Below are 22,958 nucleotides of genomic sequence, written 5' to 3'. Positions count from 1 at the left end.
GCGTGACGCTAGATCACGTACCTATAAGGTTTTAGCTATGTAAGTTGTATTCATAAAACCTACTACTTCTATCCACTACAAGTATACTTGGGTTCGGTTTAATTCACTACAAAGGCCGTCGATAGCGTGTCCGGCCTGGCAGCGAGGATAGCCACTCGGGCCCCTCGCTCGGCCTCCCACGCCGCGGCGATGATGATGGCCGGCGTCACCCCGGCTAGCATCCAATTGAGAATGCTGGCAAGAAGATGCCGCGCCACCACAGGTACTCCTAGCGACCTAGCAGCGGCCCTTGGGCCTGGAGCGGCGGAATCGTCATGGCGAGTGGACCGGCGAGAGACCCATCCTCTCCCACCGTGGCTCCCCTCCCTCCCCGCCTCCATCCGTCCCAGAGAAGAAGCGGTCGAACTGGCATCGGCCTACCGAGGCCCCGCCATCTACACGGATGGCTCCAAGTTCGGCGATAGTGCCGGCGGGGCCTTCCTGGCTGTCAAAGAAGGAGAAGTGGTGGAGCGCCAAGCTTTTAAGCTTGAGCGGTTCGCCACCATTCACCAATGCGAATTGGAAGCCATCCGCAGAGCCCTGCGATGGCTGAGCTATTCGGCTCACAGAGGTATAGAATGGCTTCTCTTCACAGACTCTCAGGCCTCCATCCGCACGATCCGAGGCCGAGAAGCCACCGAGAGATCGGCCATCGCTCGTGACATCGCCCATCTCAGCCTACACGTCAAGGTGCAGCTGAACTGGTGCCCGGGCCATGAAGGAGTACAGTGGAACGAAGCAGTGGACCAGCTGGCCAACACCGGCCGAAAGCAGCTCTTCCCCCTGGACCGGGGTGCTGCTCTGATGGTTCCTCCTTCCTTTGTGAAGCACCAGCTCAAGACCCAGATGGAGAAGGACACAAGGTCCTGGTGGCTTGAGAAGCGAGCCACTCTGGGCACCAGCGTACGGGACTTCCTTTGGGGATTTTCCCACGCCAGAAGATTCTTGAAGGCCGGTAAGTCATCACCCGAGCTCTCTGCCTTAATTTTAGGACACGCCCCCACACCCCACCATCGCCACACGATGGGGCTAAGGACAGACCCGAGCTGCCCATGCGGGCATGCAGATGGAGACGTCAAGCACATCCTCAGAGACTGTCCTCTGCTGGATGGCGCGAGACGAGACTCCAGGCTGCTCCAGGTGATGCCCAAGTACGACTACAAATTAGTCCTCGATCGACGGTATCGAGCGCCACTTCTGAAGATGGCAAAGATGACCTTCGAGTGGCTGAAGAATCTCCGAGAAGCGGAGAACTCCTCTCAGCCATAAGAGGACCCCTTAGTGCGGACTTGCATCAGCGCCTCGCTGGTGCCGGCCTAGCGGCTCAGCTACTACCATAACCACTACAACTACTACTCCCAGCGACCAAGGCCTACGACGCGCGGCGATAGTCGGAGGCAGCGCGACGCTGTGGCACCTCAGGAAAGGGGCAGCAGCAGTGTAATCTGTGGAAGGCTGTTTCGCGTGTGTGGATAGTTAGGCTCCTCCGTCGCTTGAAGCTCTGCGGTGACTCTCTTTCTGGGCCTCTGACTTGATGCTGACTCCCTTAAGGCCGGACCGTGCCGGTGGCGTGGCAAGCTCCACACCGGATCGCCTTGGCATACCCTCCGGGATGTCTCTCTGAGCCAGGCGATGGGGGCAGGTGGTTGGTTGGACACCCCCCGCGGATCCGAAACGTCATGAGAACGCGATCTCCAATGTCGCGGATGGCACACCCCTGATGTCTTGCCCACACAGGAGGTCGATCGCCAAGTGCCTTGAGTGCACGGCTCGGGTTGCGACCAATGCACCCATGTCCCAAGAGCCACCAAACAATGAAAAGAGAGCTTAGCTCCACCCCTCGCCATCTTTAGAGTTGGGAGGGGCCCCAGGGACTGAGCACCCCGATGCATGCCGGCCCAGATCTCTCAAATGGATCGGGCCCTCCTCGCGCACCCTCCGGGATGTCGACTGGCGCAGGAGTGGTGGGAATCCAATACTAGGATCCCCCGGCACCTGGGTTGTCTCCTCATGACGTCAACTAGTGGTGACCATACCACAGTGCCGCCCCATCAATGGAGTCTAGCTGAGAGTCAAGCCTGGAAAGGAGTACCCAAGGAGTGGATGGCCCGGAGGACCGAAGCTTGAAGCCAGGGCGGCAGCACAGAAGCCGGGACCACCAATGCTTACCCCTTACCTCGAGTTGGCTCGGTGAGCCGTAAAACGCCCAGCGGTCCGCCTGCCGAAGACCGACCCAAGCGAGTAGAGCGGCGGCCAGCTGATGAAGTCGGACCGCTCAGCACTTGCCCGGCTCGCAGAATAAGACAGATTAAGACGATTTGTTGTTTTGCATGGCTGGGTGTATCATGTTATTGTGATAATTGACTGTTTCCAAAAAAAAGGCATATTGAGTAAGAGTTTCACTCAGCCAAAAAATCAACTTTGGAGTCTCGAATCAGCTCGGAGAATCATATATCATCGCGATGATCCCGATTTCTCGCTCCAGAGTAGAAGAATCAGTGAATCAGGGGTTATACTCACCATCTGATTTCTTCATCTGAGTAAATACTCTGGCTCACCTGTTGCATCAGGATCCGCTCACAGCCCCTGTTCTCACTCCTAGGCAGACCACCAAGTTGCTCGTCTTGCCAATCCTTGTTGTCAGCGGAGGTATGGGAATATGATGGTAGTATAGGGGTCTCCGCTGAAGTTCTTATCAACTTCGTAAGTGACCAGGTGCAATGGAAACCTTAGCAGCTTATCACTGACGGTGAAGTCACCCCTCAGTTAATCAAGGCATGCACCGGAGTGCAACGTCCGTTGGACTTGATGACTACGCTGAAGTGGATACGAGGCGCTGGGCCCATGCCAGAATGCCGCAGACGACATCCTACTACAGAATAACTGTAGTAGCCGTACTGGGCCCACATACCTTCGCACTGGATAACCGAACACATAATGCAACTCTGTTCGTGGGCCTAGTCGCTACTGCTGGGCGTTTTTCCCTGATTGATCTTGGGATCCCTGGACACTAATTCACCTACATGTAGGAGCATCCAGATTTGGGAATGCTGCACAGTTCCTTGGCAAGAGCTTTTGAATGACAGAGTCTAGCCTTCTGTTCTACGGGTGGGATCCACTATCAGTTGTTGTTAGTTTTTCATCCTCTTCTATAGTCACCATGTCTGCTTGTGTGGAGCTGTCCCCCTGCACATACATCTTCTTGGGGTTGTGCTATGGTGTTGTATTAGTAGCTATAATTTGTTCTCTAATATCAGTGTACATAATGCAGACACAACCTGTTTGGGTGATCGTCCTCATCTCTGTTGGTGTTGCATGGCTTGCCTTTGGAGTTGCCTTTAAGTTTGTGTTCTCTGTGAAAGACTCGCGAGGCCAGCGGTTGGGCACTGCGGTCGCTGAGAAGGATAGTCCAACTGTCTGTGAACAGAGTTCAAGTCTGAGGCGACCTGGATGAGCCGCGCAGTTTTGACTGTGGAAATGTATCATCACTATAACGATTCGTTGTTAACGACAATAGCAACATTGCTCGTCTCTTAACGTCTTCTAAGTAACAGCACTGTGTTCAGGGCGTAACTTCGGGAAATAATAGTTTTTTATAAGGCTAGGTTTATATTACACCCATAGGTATAGCATAACAGCATGGATGGGCCCCTCGGGGGTCCGTCACCGATATGATCGGAGACTCTGGCTAGCTTGAAAGTATCTTTGCTAGCGTCAGGACCTCGGACCTCGCAACTGTAGTTTCGATCGGGGGTACTGTGTTGAAGTATAGGAAAGTAATGTTTTTGTATTGCAGTAGCGAAGGTGTACTGTTGTCAGGTTTGTTTCATACGTACTATCTTTTATTGTCACTCCCTCTATGGAACGGCTCCACATCTCTTTCGCTAAGGCCATCACTCTCCTGGTCTTGTGGCTCATCACCATTCTCACTCTCGTTGCAGTGGCATTAATATGTGCCTTCGCCTTCAATCTTAGCGGCATTGTTGTTGGCAGCATCATCGTCGTTTGCAGCCTCATCGCAGTGGTCGGTCTGGTTGCTCGTAGGTGGATAGTTGTCGAACGCGATATCACGATCTCTGAGTACTACGGCAAGGAAGACGACCCTGTTAGGTCTTCTTCTACTGTCGCTGATGAGGCTATTGCTACTGCAGTGTAGATAGATGAAAGCACGATTGTGGGTTTTGCGCGACTATATGAAAACTGGCAAAGTTTCTGATTGTTGCAACTTTGCTGTTGTCTTTGCGTGCTGCTAGCAACAGTGTTTCGCTTTCGCGGAATCTGTCTCGACTACTATCGTTACTCTCTCACGGTTTTTCATCTCGTTACCTGTATCATGTTTTTGAGCACATCGTCCCCGTACATGGCTCGTCAATTACGTAATTACGAGGTCTATCCTGTTGTTGTTGCACCGTCACGGTGATGTGCACCCTACCGAGATATCTTGCCGTGTTTTTTTACTCGCTAAACTTTGTAGTCGTCGTGAACTCACTCTCATGCTAGCCGTCATAGTCCAGGTGGGACTCTTATTATCCGTGTTTTCGCTGTACCAGTACTCGTCTATTGTCAATACATCATGTTATCCTATTAGGAGACTCTCCTTGAAAGAGGGTCGTTATTGTGGAGGACAATCACATTTATTGCTCAAGTCTGCTGTACTTCGTAGCATACCCTATAACTATCGTCGTCATCACGAACTCTAGCCCTTTTCCGACGAAAAATTCATCGATTTTTGTGTTGACAGTTGACTGGGGTTGTTCTTGTTGTTATATACCGCAGTAGATATAATACAGTGAGATGTTGTGCAGTGGCTACACTGTCGCGTCGGCCACTGAGACCAACAGTTCTACTATTGAACCAGCGGAAAACGGGAAGATGCTGTATTTATCGCAAGCATTGAGTGTTCGGCGAATCGTCTTCGTCCTCTTCTCATGGAGGAGATGAGGATGAAAATAAGGGTGAGAGGAAAGATTGCGGACAGCATAAGTGTGACAAGCGATCCTCTGATGTGCGTTACATATGGTTCCCCTTCTTGGATCGACTCAATGATCTTTGGCCGACGCCTTCAGGCACCCATCGTCAACGAAAGAGCGTATTGATGACGAGCTCTAGGCTTGTTGGCGTGATCGCGACAGGAGCCCCTCTCGATTTCAAGAGCGACTTATACCATTACAAATAAAAAGTCTTTCCTTAATAGGCTATTGAAGGAGTCACCGTTGAAAGAACCGACTTATTCATCCTTCGAGGAAACTATTTATAACAGTCAATTGCGCTCTATTTTCACAAAGAAATAACAGCCATTTCAACGTCCTGTTTTGGTTGTTATTGTTCTTGTTTCGATATGCTTGATAACAGGGTAATGAACGAGCATGCAGCGCTTCAATTGCTAAACTCACTTACAAGTCCCTCCATCCCTCCCAGTTTACTAACACAAATCCTTATCCTTAACTATGTTGTGGAGGAACATAAAGTTAGGAGCCGAAATACGGCACTAGATAGTAGGTTAATAACCTCGGGACTATCTAGAGTCCCATTGAAGAAAATACATTCTATACATTAACTAGATATTCACGATACAACAAACCTATGAATACATCATTTAATGAGCAGTCTTAGCCTGAGTGGTGGCAATGAAGTTGCTGACCACACGAATGGAGTACTCGTTGTACTTGGCGAGTTGCCTCTTAGTAGAGGTAATCTGATCACCCTCCAACCTGTTAACCAAGGTCACACATACGCAAGCAGCGGGGATCTTGGCACGCTGGCAGAAACCCATAAGAGCGACACTCTCCATCTCGATGTTGCGGACACCAGCATCATGTAGACGATGAAGGAAGTTAATCTTATCCTCCTCAGTATACCAGGGAGTGAGAGCACCATCAGTACGGCCCTGACCCTCGAAGAAATCATCAGCAGCCATGGTCTTACCCTTCACAACAGGAATATCCTCAGGGGCACTGGCGATGATATCATCGACGAATTGCATATCAAGAACATCAGTGGGGATCTCGAAGACCTTACCGAGCTGCACAGTTCTCCAGCAGGGCTTGATCTCATCATTGATGGCCTGAGTGGTGCATACCACGGTTCCGGGAGCAACACCACAGCCACCAGAGGTACCAAGACGGATCCACCTGACGGTATCGATGATACCAACATGATTACACAACTTGGCAACTTCGTTCATAAGGATATGAAGGGAGGGACCACCCATACCGTGAGACACGGAGATCACAGACCCACACTTGAACATGCTGTAACGCTCAGTCTTACCAAGACGCATAACAGTAGGCTTAGGGAGACCCTGCTCCACAAAGGCGTTGGCCATGACCTCAGCGAAGGTCTCAGCACGGGCAGGAGAGCCCATCATAACGAAGTACTTGACATCACCGAAAAGGGCCTGAAGGTCCATGTCGGTATCGAGACCAAGATGATAGTAATGGTCACAAGACAAGGCTTGGGCATAGGGAGAGATGTTGTGCCTGGAAGCGGGGGTAGAAGTGGTCGACATTATGATTATTATAAATACTCGAAGATGAGTTTGATACTCTTATTGACATGGCGGTGGACGACGTTAGCTACAAAGCTCAGCCTTGTCCCTCTTGTGAAACAGCGCAACATGCCTGGTTCGACCTTGGATCGATGCCAGTTCCATTTATTCGACCGGGGAAGTACCGCCTGAGCGTTTTTGCTTAGTATTGGTGAGACTTTGAACACAAGGATAAGAAAGTTACGTTAGAAAGAAGTTCTGAGAGAAAAATTAGGAATTCTCGAGACCAGCCAAGAGCTCAAGTCCCCTTCTTGTAAATGACAAGTCATCGGTTGGATGTCTACTACGTTGATGTTGATGCATGGACGGCTACCGTGAGCGACCCCGAGGTCTTGGACCTGCGAAGGAAACTGCTACCGGACACTGAAGTGGAAAACGGCAAGGTGGGGCGCCCTTTAAGGCTGAGAGACGCGCCGGGTGAGTCGCAGCTAGGGTCACTTAGGTGGACCAATACGTCCAGGAGAAGGACCAGCGGATGTGTTTGGTCAGCCGCCTCCTCCCGCGCTACTTTGTGAATAAGGCTACTGCTATTCCATTTAGAGAGGTCAATATCGTTAACCGGGAAAGACAGCGGTTGGGGATGTATGACGGACGAGGGCTGATCTCACAAGCCTAGTGCTGTCTTTGGGCGCAGGTTCAAACCCACGTACGGGCCTCCCTTTGGACCGGCTCCATCAGCCAAGACCTGGGAGGCATATCCTTCTTTCAGCATATCTCACGACAACGGGATGGTGACTATGGCAGTAGGCTTCCCAGTTTTCCCTTCCGCTCACCCTGTAGGCCCTTCAGGTCCACCCCCTGTACGCTGTAGGAGTGGATATTCAGTGCCTCAGCTTACCCCGAATATACGACTCCTCGAGACAGTTTGTCGATGAGATGCGAGGGGAGGTCCTTAATGGGGAGGAATACCACCGCATCACAGCTCATGTAGCGGATAAGGATGTCCTACGAGAGTAGTAGTCAGTCGCGGCTGGGCACAGATGCATACTGCTCCATCTTGGGGTCATTTTGCCCTTCTTGTTAGTCTTAGTTTTAGTATTCTCTCGCATTTAGTAGATTAAGTATATCGCTCGCCCATCGAGTAAAAACGTGTGAAACGGTGATACCTCATTAACATGTTCGAATACACGAGTATATAGATTCATTTTGACCAACAACGTCCGTGCATTTGTGTTATGTCTGCCATACGTGGGTAGAGCTTTCGATGTATAACATTATCGTCAGGTTCTATCGTATATGGACTGCGAAGGAAGCCTACCAGAAGTGCATAGGTCTAGGCCTCGCTCTCCCGATGACGGAGTTGGCAGTAGACCAGGACGGGATGATCTTCCGGTTAGAACAAGATGGCCAGGTGATCAGGCTGGGACTACCTCCATTCACGAACGACTCGATTTCAGTGGACTTCGCAGCGGAACCGGTTTCGTCTACGGACGTTTTCACTAGAACGACCTGATGGTGCGGAGTTCATAGGATGTGCCTGCATTGGAGAGCTGTCTACCTGTGACCGCTCGTTGACCTCATTTCGGCCTACCGAATGGCCCTCTCCATCGCTAGGGCCTGGGGCTATCGAAATCTCACTACGTCCATTGGGGGTCTCTGAGGATTTACTGAACGCTTCCTGTGTATGACTATAGTTATGTTTCGTCATGGCACGGTAGTGTTATTGAATTGAAGACCCAAGATGATGATAGCGGGGAATAGCAAGTTGAGTCTACTATACCATTCGGAATAGCATCGCCCTTAGCAGAATTAATGAGGATTCATTCTTTATGAGAGATTGCTCGGGTAGTGGATAAAAGCCAGGGGTCCTCATATACGGGAAGTGACGTGATGCACTCGTGGGGACCGAAATAAGTCGTTTTTGAAAATTCGCCAGTGAAAATTTTCAACCGTGAGACTTGGGAATTGAGGGAGTTGGGCAGTTCATGGTATCGATGGGTCGATTGGACAAAAGTGCATCATAATTTTTAGGATAGGTCATTTCCTTGTTGTTGACTTATGACCTCTCCAGCGTCTCAATGGGCCATACCCTGTAGTAGCGAGAGGCCCTTGCTGACCTCAGCGGATACGGTAGTGTAGGGGAGAGTCGGGCAGCTGGTGAGAGGGGGCGTATCTCGGATGGTTGTATATGGGGACGCTTCGGGACTCCCGTTTGTCCAAGATGTCGCTGAGGTGTGGTATGCCGATGACTTGTTGTTTCTGATTGAAGTAGTAGAGCGGGTTAGATGCGGCTGTGTTGATCGGTTCGTTGGAACATACTCCTCCGCCAGCTAGCACTCTATTGATGGATCAGCCTTCTGTGGTGGGTGAACATTCTGTGATGGTAGTTATGGGGAACGTCGAAGAATGTGTGAAATCGAATGTGGGGTATATTGTCGAAGCTGTTCATTGACCTGGCACGGTTAGCAAGACTGTATGGTTACAGTCACCGCTGTTGTGGCCGCTACTTGGGGGGGCCCTAACTTGGGAACCTTCAACGGTTATTGTTTTTAGCTGATGTCCCAACGTTTGTCCTTGTTGATAGCTGTCCATACAGAGCATGCAGTTTGTGCATGCGTGCTGCTGTCGTTATGACCGAGAAAGGCAGTAGGGAAGATATGTCCGATGATGGTGGGCGCGCGCGGATGTCACCACTTAGCATGGTCCCATCATGGGAAGGTCATATTGGTATGGTATGGCTTTTTCCAAGCGTACATGATATACCTCAGGGAATGCGAGATGATATTGATACCCTCACGGCTTTGGTCGTTTACTCGATTCTATGTGGTAGCAGCATAATGATGGTCTATAAAGCACGACTAAGATTTGAATTCCCCCTCATGATTGTGTCGAACGATGATTTGGACAACTTCCCTGGCATGACTAACAACTCTAACGAGTATATGGAGAACCCACCACGTGCGAATTGGCAAAGACATAGGATTTGGAGGTTGGAGGTTGTTTTCAGTTGTAGTTGATGAAGTAACTATAGACCACATCATATCATTATTTTCTAGTGTGTGTACTTCGGAATATGTTGAGCTTAAACGTGGGGGCGAGCCGAGTATGGCTGGTGTAGTTTTTTGCAATGCCTTTGATATCTTCCGATTTGAGCAAGCCCCTTCTTGAAGGCCACAACAGTGTGGAGAAGCTGTCCTCTGTTGTAACGTCTAAGGACCAGCAATTTTTCAGGCTACCTAGCCACCCTAGATACCACAACCCGTTCGAAACACTAACGCCTATTGGAAAGTAGTAGATTCGGGCGATCGAAAAAATCTGGATGTTTTCTGGTGTTATATAGAATTTTTTCGATCAACTGATATGAAAAATGCGAGAATGTCATCCATTGGAAATTTTCCTGATGTTTTTGGAGGAATAAGTTGTGTTAGACTCCCATGATGAGTACGTGAAAAAAATTTTGGTCATAAATTCAGCATGGTTTCATTTTTCCCGGAAGTGAACTCAGAGTTGTTCGTTTAGTTTTGGACATTTTTCTAGGAGAAAATTCTGCGGCAGATACGAAAAATTGAAGATTTTCCTGTTTACCGTATCGGGTATAGCCCCACTGCGATTTATCATTATCCTGACGATTGGCGTGCTCGGTATGGTCCCTGCTAAGCTGGCTCTTGTGGGCATTCCAAAGCCCAGTGGTGTCCAAGACCTGCAGCCTCCGATAACAGCGTGGTGGCGGAAAGCACTGGTGAGTTATATGATATAAAATTCCGAATTGTATAGCAGTTGTTTACTTGAAAATTTCACAAGAGTCAATTTTTTGGAGGGATAAAAGTATTTGTACACAGTACACTAGGATTAAGTTCTGATACCAAGACAGTGTCGGAATAAATGTTCGCTTCCCTCAGTTCGCTGAGCTCAGAAGTTTGCTCGGCAATAGTAGGAGTTTACATACGAATCCGTACAGGAATCGATGAGGAATTCTGAATATTCCGTCAGAAATTTCATATTATCACCAGCACATGTGGTTGACCATGTGAATATGCTCCCTCACGGTAGTACAGCGGCTGTACCAAAATGAGCGTTTTAAGACTCAGTCGGCTGAACGAGTCGGCCCAAGGCAATCTTTATTTTCTAGGGGCCAATCTGGACCATTCTGTTGCAGGTCAATTTCATGTTACTCTGGGTGAGAATAATACTCTTCGTGGCTGGTTTCTATTGGATCAACGTGGAAGGCCGGCCAGATCCACATACACGGGTATTTGTTTCAACTCACCATTCGATCTGGGATACCCTTTATCTGATGTAATACACCAAGCGGAGTTGCCTTTCTCATTTTGCCAAGGTACTACACTGGCGCATGTGAGGCGGTTAAAGCTGAGGCATTCGACATGCCTTTGATCGGAACGTATTTGAGAGTATTAAGTGCTCTACCTATTGACCGTCGATGTAGTAGTAGCAGTAGTAGTAGTAGTAGTACTAGTAGTAGTAGTAGTAGTAGTAGCAGTAGTAGTAGTAGTAGTAGTAGTAGTAGTAGTAGTAGTAGTAGTAGTAGTAGTAGTAGTAGTAGTAGTAGTAGTAGTAGTAGTAGCAGTAGTAGTAGTAGTAGTAGTAGTAGTAGTAGTAGTAGTAGTAGTAGTAGTAGTAGTAGTAGTAGTAGTAGTAGTAGTAGTAGTAGTAGTAGTAGTAGTAGTAGTAGTAGTAGTAGTAGTAGTAGTAGTAGTAGTAGTAGTAGTAGTAGTAGTAGTAGTAGTAGTAGTAGTAGTAGTAGTAGTAGTAGTAGTAGTAGCAGTAGTAGTAGTAGTAGTAGTAGTAGTAGTAGTAGTAGTAGTAGTAGTAGTAGTAGTAGTAGTACTAGTAGTAGTAGTAGTAGTAGTAGCAGTAGTAGTAGTAGTAGTAGTAGTAGTAGTAGTAGTAGTAGTAGTAGTAGTTTGTTTGTTGAGGGCAGCCTTGCCGATCAGAGGCTGAGCTCCGATGTCCGGCCTTAGCGCTGCACGGGCAGTATGCCCGTATTGGACAGGTCATCCAGAACCCATGCGAGCGGATGAGCCTCCCTCTGGTCTACTGAGTCTGCCCCAGCGGGTTTTCCCCCCAGGCCGTGTAGCTGGTCCCTCTCTAGTTCGCAGCCGGACGACCGAGTTCTCGGCATCCGTCTGGCCAAATCTTGCGTAGGAGCCATAAGAGGAGTCGAGTTTTTCGAGCGTCCTCGAGAAAGACTGATATGCGCTGTGGAAAAGCTCCCCCTATTTTCAGCCTCATCCATTCTCTGTGTGGCTTAAAGCACCTGCAGTGGAAGACGAGGTGGCTTATCGTCTCTTCATCCACGTTGCAGTGTCGGCATTTGAGACCGATCTTCTGGATAAGAGCCGGCTTAGTGTGCTTTAGGTGAGACTTCACGTCGCCGTGCCCACTGATGACAGTGAGGAGTCGTCGTCGATCTCCTCCGTTCGCCACCTTTGAGAGCGTCTCCCTCTGTTGCTTCCCGAGATTGGCTCTCGACTCGTGATAGCCCTTGAGGTGCCCCTTCTGACGCTGCCATTCAATTAGAGCAGAAGCTTCGAACCGGGTCTTCAGCCTCTCCATGGCCGCCGTTTGGGGGATAGGACAAGGGTGGTGATTCCCCATTGTGGCCCCCAAGCGGGCCGTTGTGTCCGCGAGAGCGTTTGGGACATTGCCTCTATGGGCACGTACCCACCTCATCACTAATCGTCGATTACGTCTTCTGAGCCGCTCGTGCAGAGCCAGCGCCAGTGCTCTACTGCGCGCGACTGTGGTCGGCTGTATGGCCGTTGCTCTGCTAATGTTGCTTAGAGCGGAGAGACAGTCTGATAGTATCTCGACGTCTCCCTCATCCTCGAGACCTTCCGAGAGCGACAGTCGAGACATTTCCAATTCACACGCCCTTCCTATGGCACATACTTCTGATTGGTATACCGTGGTTTCGCGCGGCAATGCCCTGGCCTCATAGGTCTCTGGCTTACCTCCAGGATCGTATCGCACCACTCCAAATCCCGTGCGGGTAGCAAGGTGGAAGAGGCCTGTTCCTCTCACAGTCAGCTTGCTCCCGTCTGTATACCACTGGTGGGTTCCCACGCCTGATTGCACAATGCCACTGGTGTCCAATTCGATGTCCATAGCTGCGGGTGAGCTCTCTGAGCTCTCAAAGTGATCAGGGGTGAAGCTATCTCCTAGCCATCTCTTGAGTGCCTTTTTCTCTAGGCGCCGCGGGACGAATTTCTGCTTGTAGCAGTAGTCTTTGATCATCAGCCGGGCGATTGCTTCTGCTATCCCTCTCCAATTGGCGAGTCTACTAACTATGGCCGTAGGAGCGCTGGGTGTGGCCCGCCACACACTCCTTAGCAATGTGGCCATTACTCCCCGGGATGCTCTGCTGAACCATTTGGCAGTGCTGGCTGTTCCCCAGACGGAGGCAGCATATGTGGCTCGTGGTAGTAGATAGCCATGCCATAAGCTTTGTGCCGTTCCGGGGTTGAGGCCGGAATTCCATCGACAGAAGCTCCGGATCTGCCTTGCCCACCCTCTAGCACTCTCTATGACTGAGTGTGCATGTTTATCCCACTGTATACCAGTCGGCGTAGGTCTCATCCAAACGCCGAGCCATTTGGCTTCTGGCTTCCCCTTTGCAGCCAGATGCCCGTAGGTTGCTGCAAATTCTTCGCACTGGGGCCTCTTCGCAAAAAGCAAAAGCTCCTCTTTCTCCTCAGCGAGCGGTATCCTACGAGTCTCCGCCCAGGTGGATGCGGTGATCCTGCAATCTGACAATGCTTGTCCCAACGTTTGTATGTCCTCAGCCTTAACGGCTATGGCAAAATCATCAGCATAGCCGATTATCTTAATCGACCATCGCTCTTCGTCCTCCGTGAGCTCCCGTCGCCTCTCTAACTTCGTGTAGAGTAGGAGTGACGCCAGCAGAAACAACAACGGGCTCAAGCAGCCCCCTTGAGGGGTGCCTTTCTGCAAATACCTTGTACTAGTGCTACCGTCGTCTGCCGCCACTGTCACTCTTCTTCCTTGGAGGTAAGACACGATCAGATCGACCCAATCCGGGCCGAGATACTCTTTGACCCCATCCAGGATGGCCTCCCACGGGATATTGTCAAAGGCTCCAGTGAAGTCTTCTAACAAAACTCCTGCGACCTCTCCCCCACGACCCACCGTGTGTAGGAAGTCGTCGACCTCCTTTAGGGCTGTTGTTGTTGAGAAGCCCTTTCGGAAGCCCTGCGCGCACCGCGGGAGGGCTTGGATCTTGCACTCGAGTTGTTGTAGGATCGCCTTTTCGGCTATCTTGCTGAGGGTTCTCAGCAGTGATATGGGTCTGATTGCCTTCATCCTGGTGTTGACATCAGCCCCGGCCGCAACCCTTTTATTGGGCTTGCCTATCAACACGACTTTGGTGGGCTTTAGCGCCTCTGGGAAGGTTTTGAAGTTTATGATGGCCTCTAGAACTAGCCGTAGTTCTTCCAGGAGTTCCGGGTGTTGGGCGGCCTCTCTCCAGTGTTCATATGAAGTGAAGTCATCCCCTGGGCTTTTGCCCGACGGAAGGCCCCGGATTATGTCTTCAACCTGGCCTGCTGTTAGCGAGACGTTTCCGCTGCGCGAGGGGGTCTGAGCTCCCAGCGGGGGTGGCTGTGGTGGTCGGCTCTCTTCTAGAGTCCGCGCTGTCCCGAAGAAGTAGTCCGCTGCCGAGTCCGCATCTATGGCCTGTGTGTGACCGCTGCTCTGTCTACCCATCATGATGCGGGTTACGCCCGATGGGTCTAGGGTCTCCACGGTGTGCTGCCAATATCGCTTCTTCGCATTGAATATGGCTTTGACATATTCCTTGTGGGCCCGGCATTCGGTGAGTCTCCGTCCGCTATCCCCGGGGTCTCGATTCGCGTGCCCTCTTGCCCTTTGGTAGTTCTTACGGGCGCGGTCGATATTCAGCGGCCCTGATACCTTCCCATGGCCCCACCAATCCTTGGTCTGGCGTCTGGATCCGTCGACGCGACTCACTCGGGTAGAGTATTTGACTGCGTTGCGGAGCGTGTTGATCAATCTGGACGTTCTCGATTGTAGGTCTTGTGGAGATAGTACGGGCCCCTTGCTCCGTAGCTGTCGTATGAGCTCATGGAACTTCTTCCAGTTGGTGTCTTTCGCCCTGCGTCTTGTGTTCTGTTGTGGGGATGTGTGGGTGGGTGCAACAGTCCACATTAGGCATTCATGATCAGTGGGGATAGTCTCGGAGAAGTCTGGTACTGTTGCCGCGGAGCACCTACTTACTAGGCCTTGGGAGACGAAGACTGCGTCGATGTATGTCCGGCCTATGCTTCCGCGAAAGGTCGGACGGCCTCGGTTGCCATTGATACACGCTAGATCATTCGCAACAGTCCATTCAAGGACTTGCTCTGTCCTAGTGCTTGTGGGATTCGTGGGGCTGCCCCACGTGGAGTGAGAGCAGTTGAGGTCCCCTGCCACAATGCTAGGATGAACCAGTTCGACGTCTCGGAGCGTCTCGGTTGGTCCAATGTTGCTGCTGAGATATATGGAGGCTAGCCTGACCCATTGATGGTGCCCCGGTAGCTTGGTGTCAAGAGCTAGTGTGTCTCTCGACTCGCTAGCTAGCTTATGGGGCATAGAGGTGCGCAGTAGTATGCATACCCTCGGGCGTCGGTCTTCATCTGCAGAGCCTTCCGGAGTGAATTGAGGCAGGATGCTTTTGAATCCCTCAACCGTTGCAGGGAGCCTCCTTGGGGGCTCTTGAATCAACACTGCTGCAACACCCAGGTCGGCGCACTGATGTGCCAGAACGGCGAAAGCCGCGGGGGATCTCATAGTATTGCTTGTGACTACTGTAGCTGCTAGTTCTATTGGTACGTCTCTACTCTCTGGAATGGTATTGGAATGGTTCAATGAATTGTACATAGGTGGCAGGTCTACCCCTGCCTGGGTTTGCTCACGAGGACTCTCGATCATTGAGCCCGGACCCCCTGCCGTCGGAGCTGATCACAGCGTGAGAACTCTATTGCTCCGTGCCCATGAGCTCCACAGTAGCAGCATTGGCGACTAGTGTCGTCCTTTGACTTCGAGCATTCCTTCATCTGGTGGTCTGATGATCCACACCATACGCATCGGGGGGGATGCTCGTTGCATGAGTCTGTAGGTGGGTGACGGTGGCCGCAGGTGTAGCAAACGCGCACGAAGTTGTGGCGATACACCTTTATCCTCCCGAGACCCAGAAATAGCTGCGCCTCTTTCTTGCCCCCTAGCAGCTTGTTCACGTCCTCTTCGTCTCCGCGTACGATCACATGTCTGGTCTGAGAGGTGGTGTTCACTCTCGTCAGCTTGAGCACTTGCCAGTTGTCGCCCATCCCGTTGCTCTCCTTGAGTTCAGTAAGAATCTGGCTCTCGGAGTAGTGTGATGGAACATCTCGGAGCCTCAGGTCAGTCTGTTTGCTTGGTAGTGGAGCCGCTGTTATCGTTTTCGATGCCTCCGCTGCCCTGAGTATCTGCTGTTGGGTCCAAAGATCGTCGACCTCGATAGCGACACCAGTGCGTATTTTCCACGTGCCCTTTATCTTCCATCGTGGCCCAGTGCCCTTTGTAGCCTCTTTCTCGAAGGCCTTCTGGATAAAGTTGAAGGTCTCGTCGCTGGGTGTCGGCCAGCGGCTCGGTGGCTGGCCCCCGATGAGGTCAGTCTTATTGATGACCATGCACAGCTTCTCCACCTTCGCAGTCGGTGCGGCCTGGCGAGGTTGTGCCTTGGCCTTGGCTTTTGCAGCCCCTTGTTGTTTCCTGCCTTGGACCACCCGCCAAGCCCCAGCTGCGGCAGTGGCTTTACCAGCGCCTATTGCTGGGGATCTCCTCCTTGTGATAGAGCTTTGTGGAGGTGGTGGGGGTCTCCTCGGGCCCGTTTCAACTGCTCGTCCCTCGAGGGTGCGGGTGCGTCTAGTAGGCACTGGAAGTGTCACTGGTCTGGCTGGCTGGGTGTTGCCAGGGTAAGTCGGTTCTAGCGTCAGATCGATTTCTGGTCTGAAGGACGCTGTAGGCGTATCAACCAGGTCTGCCCAGTGGGTCTTGCGACTCTCCAAGGACTCCAGTTGGGCCTTCAGGACCGCGCATTCTTCCAGGACAGATATGGTCCTGTCACGCTCGCGTGCGAGATCCTCGCACGCTTTGGAGTATATATTTGTAAGCATGGCCAGGCCACGATTTATCCACATCAAATCACCCTTATATATGCGTTTTTCCTCCATCGCCGAGATGACCGCTACAACCTTTTGGAAGCTGCCATCCCTCTCCGCATCTATGTTCTTGATCTCCTCCAGTTTCTTGGCCTCTCGATCACCGTCGACTTGTGAGGCTGCCGATGGATCGTCCGTGGGGCGTAAGGGGGGCGCTTGATGCTGCTGGTCGCTCGATGCGATTGGAGTGTTGCCCGGAGAGGGCGTCATTGATTAAAAGTTAACTAAGACCTTGAGCCAGATGGCGTAGTAGTAGTAGTAGTAGTAGTAGTAGCAGTAGTAGTAGTAGTAGTACTAGTAGTAGTAGTAGTAGTAGCAGTAGTAGTAGTAGTAGTAGTAGTAGTAGTAGTAGTAGTAGTAGTAGTAGTAGTAGCAGTAGTAGTAGTAGTAGTAGTAGTAGTAGTAGTAGTAGTAGTAGTAGTAGTAGTAGTAGTAGTAGTAGTAGTAGTAGTAGTAGTAGTAGTAGTAGTAGTAGTAGTAGTAGTAGTAGTAGTAGTAGTAGTAGTAGTAGTAGTAGTAGTAGTAGTAGTAGTAGTAGTAGTAGTAGTAGTAGTAGTAGTAGTAGTAGTAGTAGTAGTAGTAGTAGTAGTAGTAGTAGTAGTAGTAGTAGTAGTAGTAGTAGTAGTAGTAGTAGTAGTAGTAGTAGTAGTAGTAGTAGTAGTAGTAGTAGTAGTAGTAGTAGTAGTAGTAGTAGTAGTAGTAGTAGTAGTAGTAGTAGTAGTAGTAGTAGCAGTAGTAGTAGTAGTAGTACTAGTAGTAGTAGTAGCAGTAGTAGTAGTAGTACTAGTAGTAGTAGTAGTAGTAGTAGTAGTAGTAGTAGTAGTAGTAGTAGTAGTAGTAGCTTGGCTGTAAGGCACGATGGTTGCATTTCAGCTGACTTGGGTCGGGAAAGTGCGAGAAGGCATATGCGGGAGCGGGCATTGGATACGAGGTACCCGCCTATTATAGTGTTCCCTACGGCTACATGTAGGCTTCCTTTCTGTGTTTCAATCGATTAGATGATGCACTGTGTAGGTAACAACATGAGGCAGCTGACAGAGTTCAAGACGGGTGCCTTTGACACTGGCCTACCGGTAGTCGGGGCGGTTCGGTCAGCGAAGTGTGTTGGTGATAATAAAATAGTTATTTTGGAGATCGTTGATTGTTTGACATACTTCTACCCTGAATTTTCCATGGTGTAGTATTGAGGAAGCTTCTGAGCTCAGCTGAGGAAAGCAAACATATATTTCAACACGGTTGTAGCCTCCGGAAACTTCGTTTATCAGCACTCTTCACTTAGTGATGGTATAAATTCCATGTTATAGGTTCAGCCCATTGGTCTGTCATATCCCTGCCGCTACAACGATCTCTATTTGGACGACAACGTATTAGGGCTGCTGTATAGGACCCTGTGTGAATTCGTAAACAACGAGACTATCACGTTCCTGCCCATGTATAGTCCTACTCCAGCTGAGAGGAAAGATCCGACGCTCTACGCGGAGGGGGTAGGCTTTCTGTGGGAATGTTGTCGGGTGTAATTTTCTGAGTGTTTTTAGGTTAGAAAGGTGATGTGTAGAGAGCTGGGGAGAGTAGCGGTGCCCTTCGTATTCGAAGATGAGATGCTGCGAAATGCATGTGGGAGAAATCAGATGCATCTGTGTCAATACCGACTCATGATGAAGGATATATTTCAAGAGTTTAATACGAGTGATAGAGTGCTTGAGTATTGGGTAAAAAAAGAAAAAAATTTTCGTGCGATTTTTCATGCCAGGTTTCACTACTACATTCGGTAGACGTTGATGGAGACGGTTTTGTGTCGGCCCGAGATGTGCGCGAAAAATTCCGTCTGGGTGCAGACGAGGCCAGATGCCTCGATCTACTTATTCAAATACTAAAGCAAGACGATCCCAACGGGGACACTCCGTGGTCTGTTCCTGCAGATGAAACGAAGGGATGGTATGACGCGTTGGTGAACTACTCAGAAAAGTCAGTGTGTATTTTTCAGGTACTCGAAAATATTCGGAGGAATTCCAGCCGTACCGCACCGGCCTGAAGATGTGTATGTTCCTAACGCCTTGGCCGTTCATGAGATCATACCGATGTTGCTCGTCCTCTACACTGCTCCTACTTCAGGGCTCCGGTGCGGCTAGTGACGACTTGCGTTATTTTTATTATCGTTGAAGTTAGGCATCGCCCTTCGTTGGAGCTCCTCTACTCCGTATTCAGTTTTCCGGTCCCTGCTACGGTACTTGACGAAAGGGAGTTGGCGGAAGCGGTAGGTCGTGAAATTTGACGAGTTTAGTATCCCATCATTTTCAGATCAGAGGAGTGTTAACGCGGTATATTCCGAATTTGTTCGATCCTCCAGTAAGGAGGCACGTCGCTGAGTCGACCAGCACAGTGGAATCCTCGGATGACGAGTATTTTGTGAGAAGTTCAAAAGTCGAGGAATAATTTCGTGGCGCAGTGACGAATTCTTCTCGTGCTGATGTGTGCTGATGTTTTTCGTTCCCCCTGTGGTGAACAGCGTTCCTTATCGCCGACCATCTACGAGTCGCGTTCTACCACAGGAGGCTTCCGGCTGACGGGTTTCCGTTGTTGTTGTTGCTTTCCACTTCATGTCGGCTCCGTCGGCGGCTACATCCCCCTTCACAAACGGTCTCGTATCGGAGAACAACAAGAGTGCCGTTGTTGGTGAACTTAATGTGAGACGATTATACACATAAACGGCCGATTATGCATGCTACTAGGAACCACTGTGTTTTTATCTTTACTCAGGATCCGTTTGAGTTCGACACGCGGCCGCGGTATACGAACGCGTTCCTGCCTTTGACGGAGTATACGACGTAGCGGTCGCTATCTTGATATTGCTTTTGTTGACTCACCGTCCTTGCGTGGCCAGATACGAGAAGTTCAAAGTGATTCTATTCACCGTCACACTCGTAGCTCCGCTGCGAATCCTCATTATTGTGAGTATATAAACGGTAGATTTTTCCTCAAGAGTTGTTTTAAGGTTTTCCTACTGTGTATTGGAGTTGGCCTTGCAGAAATCGCCGCCCTAGGCCTTCCTCCGATCGACGACGCCATGGAGCTACAGCCGCCCATCAACAGCAGGTGGAGACGCTTTATAGTAGGTGCATGGTGGCGGTGATTTCCTATCAGCATCATATTGTCAGGTCTTCCTAATGCGTATTGGTATGCGATGGATTATGTTTCTGGCGGGCTTCTATTGGGTTCACGTAGAAGGTTCCTACGACCAGCGGGCGAGGATCATCATCAGTACACATCATTCGATTTGGGATACCATTTACCTTATGTGAGAATCACCTGGTGGCGGCTGTGATGTGAATTTTGGTATCAGGGTGTATACTGGCTGTTGCGAAGCGGCCAAAGCAGATTTGTTCAGAGTACCGATGATGGGAAGCTTTTTGAGATCACTCAATGCAATGCCCATCGATCGTCGATGTAAGTGGATGAGCGTGCTGGAGAGGCAGCATGTTGTCAGGTCCAGAAGCCCGTAGCGCGGCTAAGAGGAATATGCGGGCTCGAGCGCTTGACCCGAAGTACCCGCCAATGATAGTTTTCCCGACTGCTACGTGTACGTTCATTCGAGTTTCTGTCACTTTTTTGCATCGCTCCGCTAGGTAATAACGGTCGTCAGCTGTCGGCGTTCAAGGAGGGAGCTTTTGATTGTGGCGTGCCGGTGAGCTCAAAAGTTCTCAAGTATGCGCTTCTGACCTGTGGTTCTTCTACTACAGATACAGCCTGTGGGCCTCGAGTACCCCGCGCGGCACTATGACGTTTTCGCCCTCAAGAATATGGCCTGGGTTTTCTATTGGACTTGTTGTCAGTTCGTCAACTTCCACACTGTGCGTTTTCTGCCAGTGATCACTCCTAGTGATTCTGAGATAGAGAAACCATCTCTGTACGCTCGCAACGTGAGCCTTTGAACTCCGGTGTCGTCATCAGTATATTCATCTTTGACTAGGTTCGTACGGTCATGTGTGACAGCTTGAGTCGGGACCCGGTGCCCTATGTTTTCGAGGACGAGCTGCTTAGGATCGTTTGCCGCGACAATTTCATGCGAGTGCATCAGCATCGAATCATGATGAAGCAAGTCTATGAGGAATTTGGGATAAGCATGCACTATGTTGACCACTGGGTGGGGCTCGTGATCGGCTCTGGACGTGAGTGTTGACTTTGTCGCTTAGGTCAAGTTGTTGCACAGCTTGGATGCTGATGGTGATGGTTTGCTTTCCATCGAAGATGTTCAGAAAACGTTGTCACTGAGCAGTGGCACTAGCGAGACGGAGGCACTCCAGCGTGTTTGGTCTGTTCTGAAGATCGACGAGAGTGCCGACCCCCAGTTCGAGGATATACCGCCGCCCTACAATGAACCATTCAGGAGAGGGACCTGGTGAGGAACTACGAATCCGTGCTTTTGCAATAGCGGTGTTGAAATACATGTTCGCTCTCCTCAGCCGAGTTCGGGAGTTTTCTCGCCATATTATGAGAATTTACGCTCGAGATCGGGTAGAAGGATACAGAAACCAGCAATAATTTCCCAGAAATATCCTCAGAAATATTATATTATCACCAACAGATGTAGTTGACCATATCGTGCAGTGACAGTTGTGGACTACATATTATGATCATATTGTGTCTCGACGGTCGTACAGGTATGATACCCTTTCGGGTGGGGTCCCTCCGGTGCCTTCTCGTCCCCTGGATGATATACCAAAGGAGCTGCTCGCTGTCCACGACATAGTACCGGCATTCGTAGTTATTTTCAGCCGGGAAGAAGACGCAGTTGAAAGGTAAGTATTCATAATGTGATGGGTAGGAACAGTTTGCTCCACTCAGACGTCGGAGCGGTCTACAGAGGCTATTCCGGGCGGCGTTCGGAATAGCTGCTGAGGACTTCACAACTGATGAGCTCAGGGGACAGGTAGGATTAGCTCGGTTGTGGTCATTGGACTTCTCGAGAATGCTCTTTGGTTGCTCAGCTGCGAGAGAAGCTTCAAGAGTACATACCAAACATTTTCACGCCTTCGCAGAGGCACAGTGTTGGAAGCGAGACCAGCGGCAGACGGAAGAATTGATTGTTGAAGACGCTCCATCTCTCAGGTGCGCACTAGTATACTGTAGATGACCCAATAAATTTTCACTGATCTTTGTGATACTTATCCTCAACTGCCATCTCGATAAAATTCGATTCGGTATCATACCATTTATGTGATTTGTGTATGAGTCAGTTGGCCTCATGGGGTAATGATTCAATCGAGACTCGTATGTTGGGCCTAGGGCGGAAAATGATGACATGAACAGCACATGTAGTCGACTTGAATAAGAGGTGCACGAGTACTAGTTGTGCATCTCTTATTCAAGTGAATTCAAGTGCTTGATACACTTTGTGTGTCGAGGGAAAATCCAAGGCAGCCCGCTGCGTGAGTCAGCTTTGTACGTGCGTGCAAGGCAAACCACGTCGCCCGTGTGCTCATCGAAACGAGTAGCCAACTCGCTTCTGGACACTAACTCGGAGTTGGTCTCCCTGCCTGATCGATTCGCGACTCGAGCTCTTTCCTCAATGCTAAGCAAGGTCGCGGACGAGGGCCTGGGATTTTAGTGAATTTTACTTGTAAATGACCTTTTTCGTTGCGCAGATTTGAGGTGGTGTTGCCAACACCGTGTTGGGTGACACGGTGAATTTTTCAGAAAAAGAGGTATATCGTGTACTAGTAGTATTTTAGGTTTAACCGCGTCACCAATCACCACCGACGGTTTCTTTTCGAAGTTGTTCTGAATTATGGCATACTTTATATAATTACCGGTGACTGATTCTTGCGAAAGGTCCAAGTCCCCAACGAGGAAATTTTTTGGACATCACTCCTGACCTGCCGGCGGCGATCAGGATGACTGACATTTCGATATATTTCGGGTATTCGATAGCTGCCAACTCGGTCAGCGTCGAGTATACCGGTATATTCGAAGGATTCATGATATCGCAGTGCTTATCGCGCTTCGCTGCGTCCTTCATCGATTCTCGAGCCGAGGCATCCATCGTTGAGAGTTTGGAATTTCGTTTCGAAGTACCAAAATCCAGAATTGGATTTGGATACTATGACTAGTACAATGGTTCATAGGAATTAATCACCTCAGCAAGTGAGGTGGGGATCCCCGCTCTGTTTGGATCCCTCGGGGATCCAAAAAAAGCGGGG

General features: G+C 50.0%; 9 protein-coding genes across 9 annotated transcripts; 5 read left to right on the top strand and 4 right to left on the bottom strand.

Moving 5' to 3' along the window:
• Nucleotides 1-195: 195 nt before the first annotated feature.
• Nucleotides 196-1,308, top strand: Pmar_PMAR006494 (conserved hypothetical protein; the record flags this gene model as incomplete). Its single annotated transcript, XM_002787028.1, has 1 exon — nt 196-1,308. The coding sequence occupies one exon, from the start codon at nt 196-198 to the stop codon at nt 1,306-1,308; it is 1,113 nt and encodes a 370-aa protein (XP_002787074.1).
• A 2,590-nt stretch (nt 1,309-3,898) lies between these two features.
• Nucleotides 3,899-4,752, top strand: Pmar_PMAR006493 (hypothetical protein; the record flags this gene model as incomplete). Its single annotated transcript, XM_002787027.1, has 1 exon — nt 3,899-4,752. The coding sequence occupies one exon, from the start codon at nt 3,899-3,901 to the stop codon at nt 4,193-4,195; it is 297 nt and encodes a 98-aa protein (XP_002787073.1). The 3' UTR covers nt 4,196-4,752.
• An 883-nt stretch (nt 4,753-5,635) lies between these two features.
• On the bottom strand, nt 5,636-6,547 carry Pmar_PMAR006492 (Uridine phosphorylase, putative; the record flags this gene model as incomplete). Its single annotated transcript, XM_002787026.1, has 1 exon — nt 5,636-6,547. One exon carries the CDS (start codon nt 6,545-6,547, stop codon nt 5,636-5,638), a length of 912 nt encoding a protein of 303 aa, XP_002787072.1.
• Nucleotides 6,548-6,843: 296 nt separating this feature from the next.
• Pmar_PMAR006491 (conserved hypothetical protein) lies at nt 6,844-7,543 on the top strand (the record flags this gene model as incomplete). Its single annotated transcript, XM_002787025.1, has 4 exons — nt 6,844-6,969; nt 7,029-7,168; nt 7,221-7,329; nt 7,376-7,543. The coding sequence occupies 4 exons, from the start codon at nt 6,844-6,846 to the stop codon at nt 7,541-7,543; spliced, it is 543 nt and encodes a 180-aa protein (XP_002787071.1).
• Nucleotides 7,544-10,947: 3,404 nt separating this feature from the next.
• Pmar_PMAR006490 (conserved hypothetical protein) lies at nt 10,948-15,352 on the bottom strand (the record flags this gene model as incomplete). The annotated part of the gene is made up of 2 exons (XM_002787024.1): nt 10,948-11,500; nt 11,802-15,352. 2 exons carry the CDS (start codon nt 15,350-15,352, stop codon nt 10,948-10,950), a joined length of 4,104 nt encoding a protein of 1,367 aa, XP_002787070.1.
• Nucleotides 15,353-15,489: 137 nt separating this feature from the next.
• On the bottom strand, nt 15,490-16,971 carry Pmar_PMAR006489 (hypothetical protein; the record flags this gene model as incomplete). The annotated part of the gene is made up of 1 exon (XM_002787023.1): nt 15,490-16,971. The coding sequence occupies one exon, from the start codon at nt 16,969-16,971 to the stop codon at nt 15,490-15,492; it is 1,482 nt and encodes a 493-aa protein (XP_002787069.1).
• A 31-nt stretch (nt 16,972-17,002) lies between these two features.
• On the top strand, nt 17,003-18,890 carry Pmar_PMAR006488 (hypothetical protein; the record flags this gene model as incomplete). The annotated part of the gene is made up of 7 exons (XM_002787022.1): nt 17,003-17,007; nt 17,615-17,727; nt 17,776-17,834; nt 18,066-18,245; nt 18,297-18,470; nt 18,512-18,696; nt 18,746-18,890. 7 exons carry the CDS (start codon nt 17,003-17,005, stop codon nt 18,888-18,890), a joined length of 861 nt encoding a protein of 286 aa, XP_002787068.1.
• Nucleotides 18,891-19,358: 468 nt separating this feature from the next.
• On the top strand, nt 19,359-21,842 carry Pmar_PMAR006487 (conserved hypothetical protein; the record flags this gene model as incomplete). The annotated part of the gene is made up of 14 exons (XM_002787021.1): nt 19,359-19,445; nt 19,519-19,586; nt 19,643-19,709; nt 19,754-19,870; nt 19,917-20,056; nt 20,102-20,205; nt 20,246-20,338; nt 20,385-20,443; nt 20,499-20,678; nt 20,729-20,902; nt 20,952-21,157; nt 21,420-21,557; nt 21,604-21,688; nt 21,747-21,842. The coding sequence occupies 14 exons, from the start codon at nt 19,359-19,361 to the stop codon at nt 21,840-21,842; spliced, it is 1,614 nt and encodes a 537-aa protein (XP_002787067.1).
• A 792-nt stretch (nt 21,843-22,634) lies between these two features.
• Nucleotides 22,635-22,801, bottom strand: Pmar_PMAR006486 (hypothetical protein; the record flags this gene model as incomplete). The annotated part of the gene is made up of 1 exon (XM_002787020.1): nt 22,635-22,801. A coding segment is annotated over one exon (167 nt), but the record flags the coding sequence as incomplete, so codon positions are not given.
• Nucleotides 22,802-22,958: the final 157 nt, after the last annotated feature.

Source organism: Perkinsus marinus (genome assembly GCF_000006405.1).
Source record: "Perkinsus marinus ATCC 50983 genomic scaffold scf_1104296930488, whole genome shotgun sequence".
In the NCBI taxonomy this organism is placed as follows: Eukaryota; Perkinsozoa; order Perkinsida; family Perkinsidae; genus Perkinsus; species Perkinsus marinus.
The sequence above is the reverse complement of the archived record's forward strand: the minus strand, read 5'-3'. Positions and strand labels throughout refer to the sequence as shown.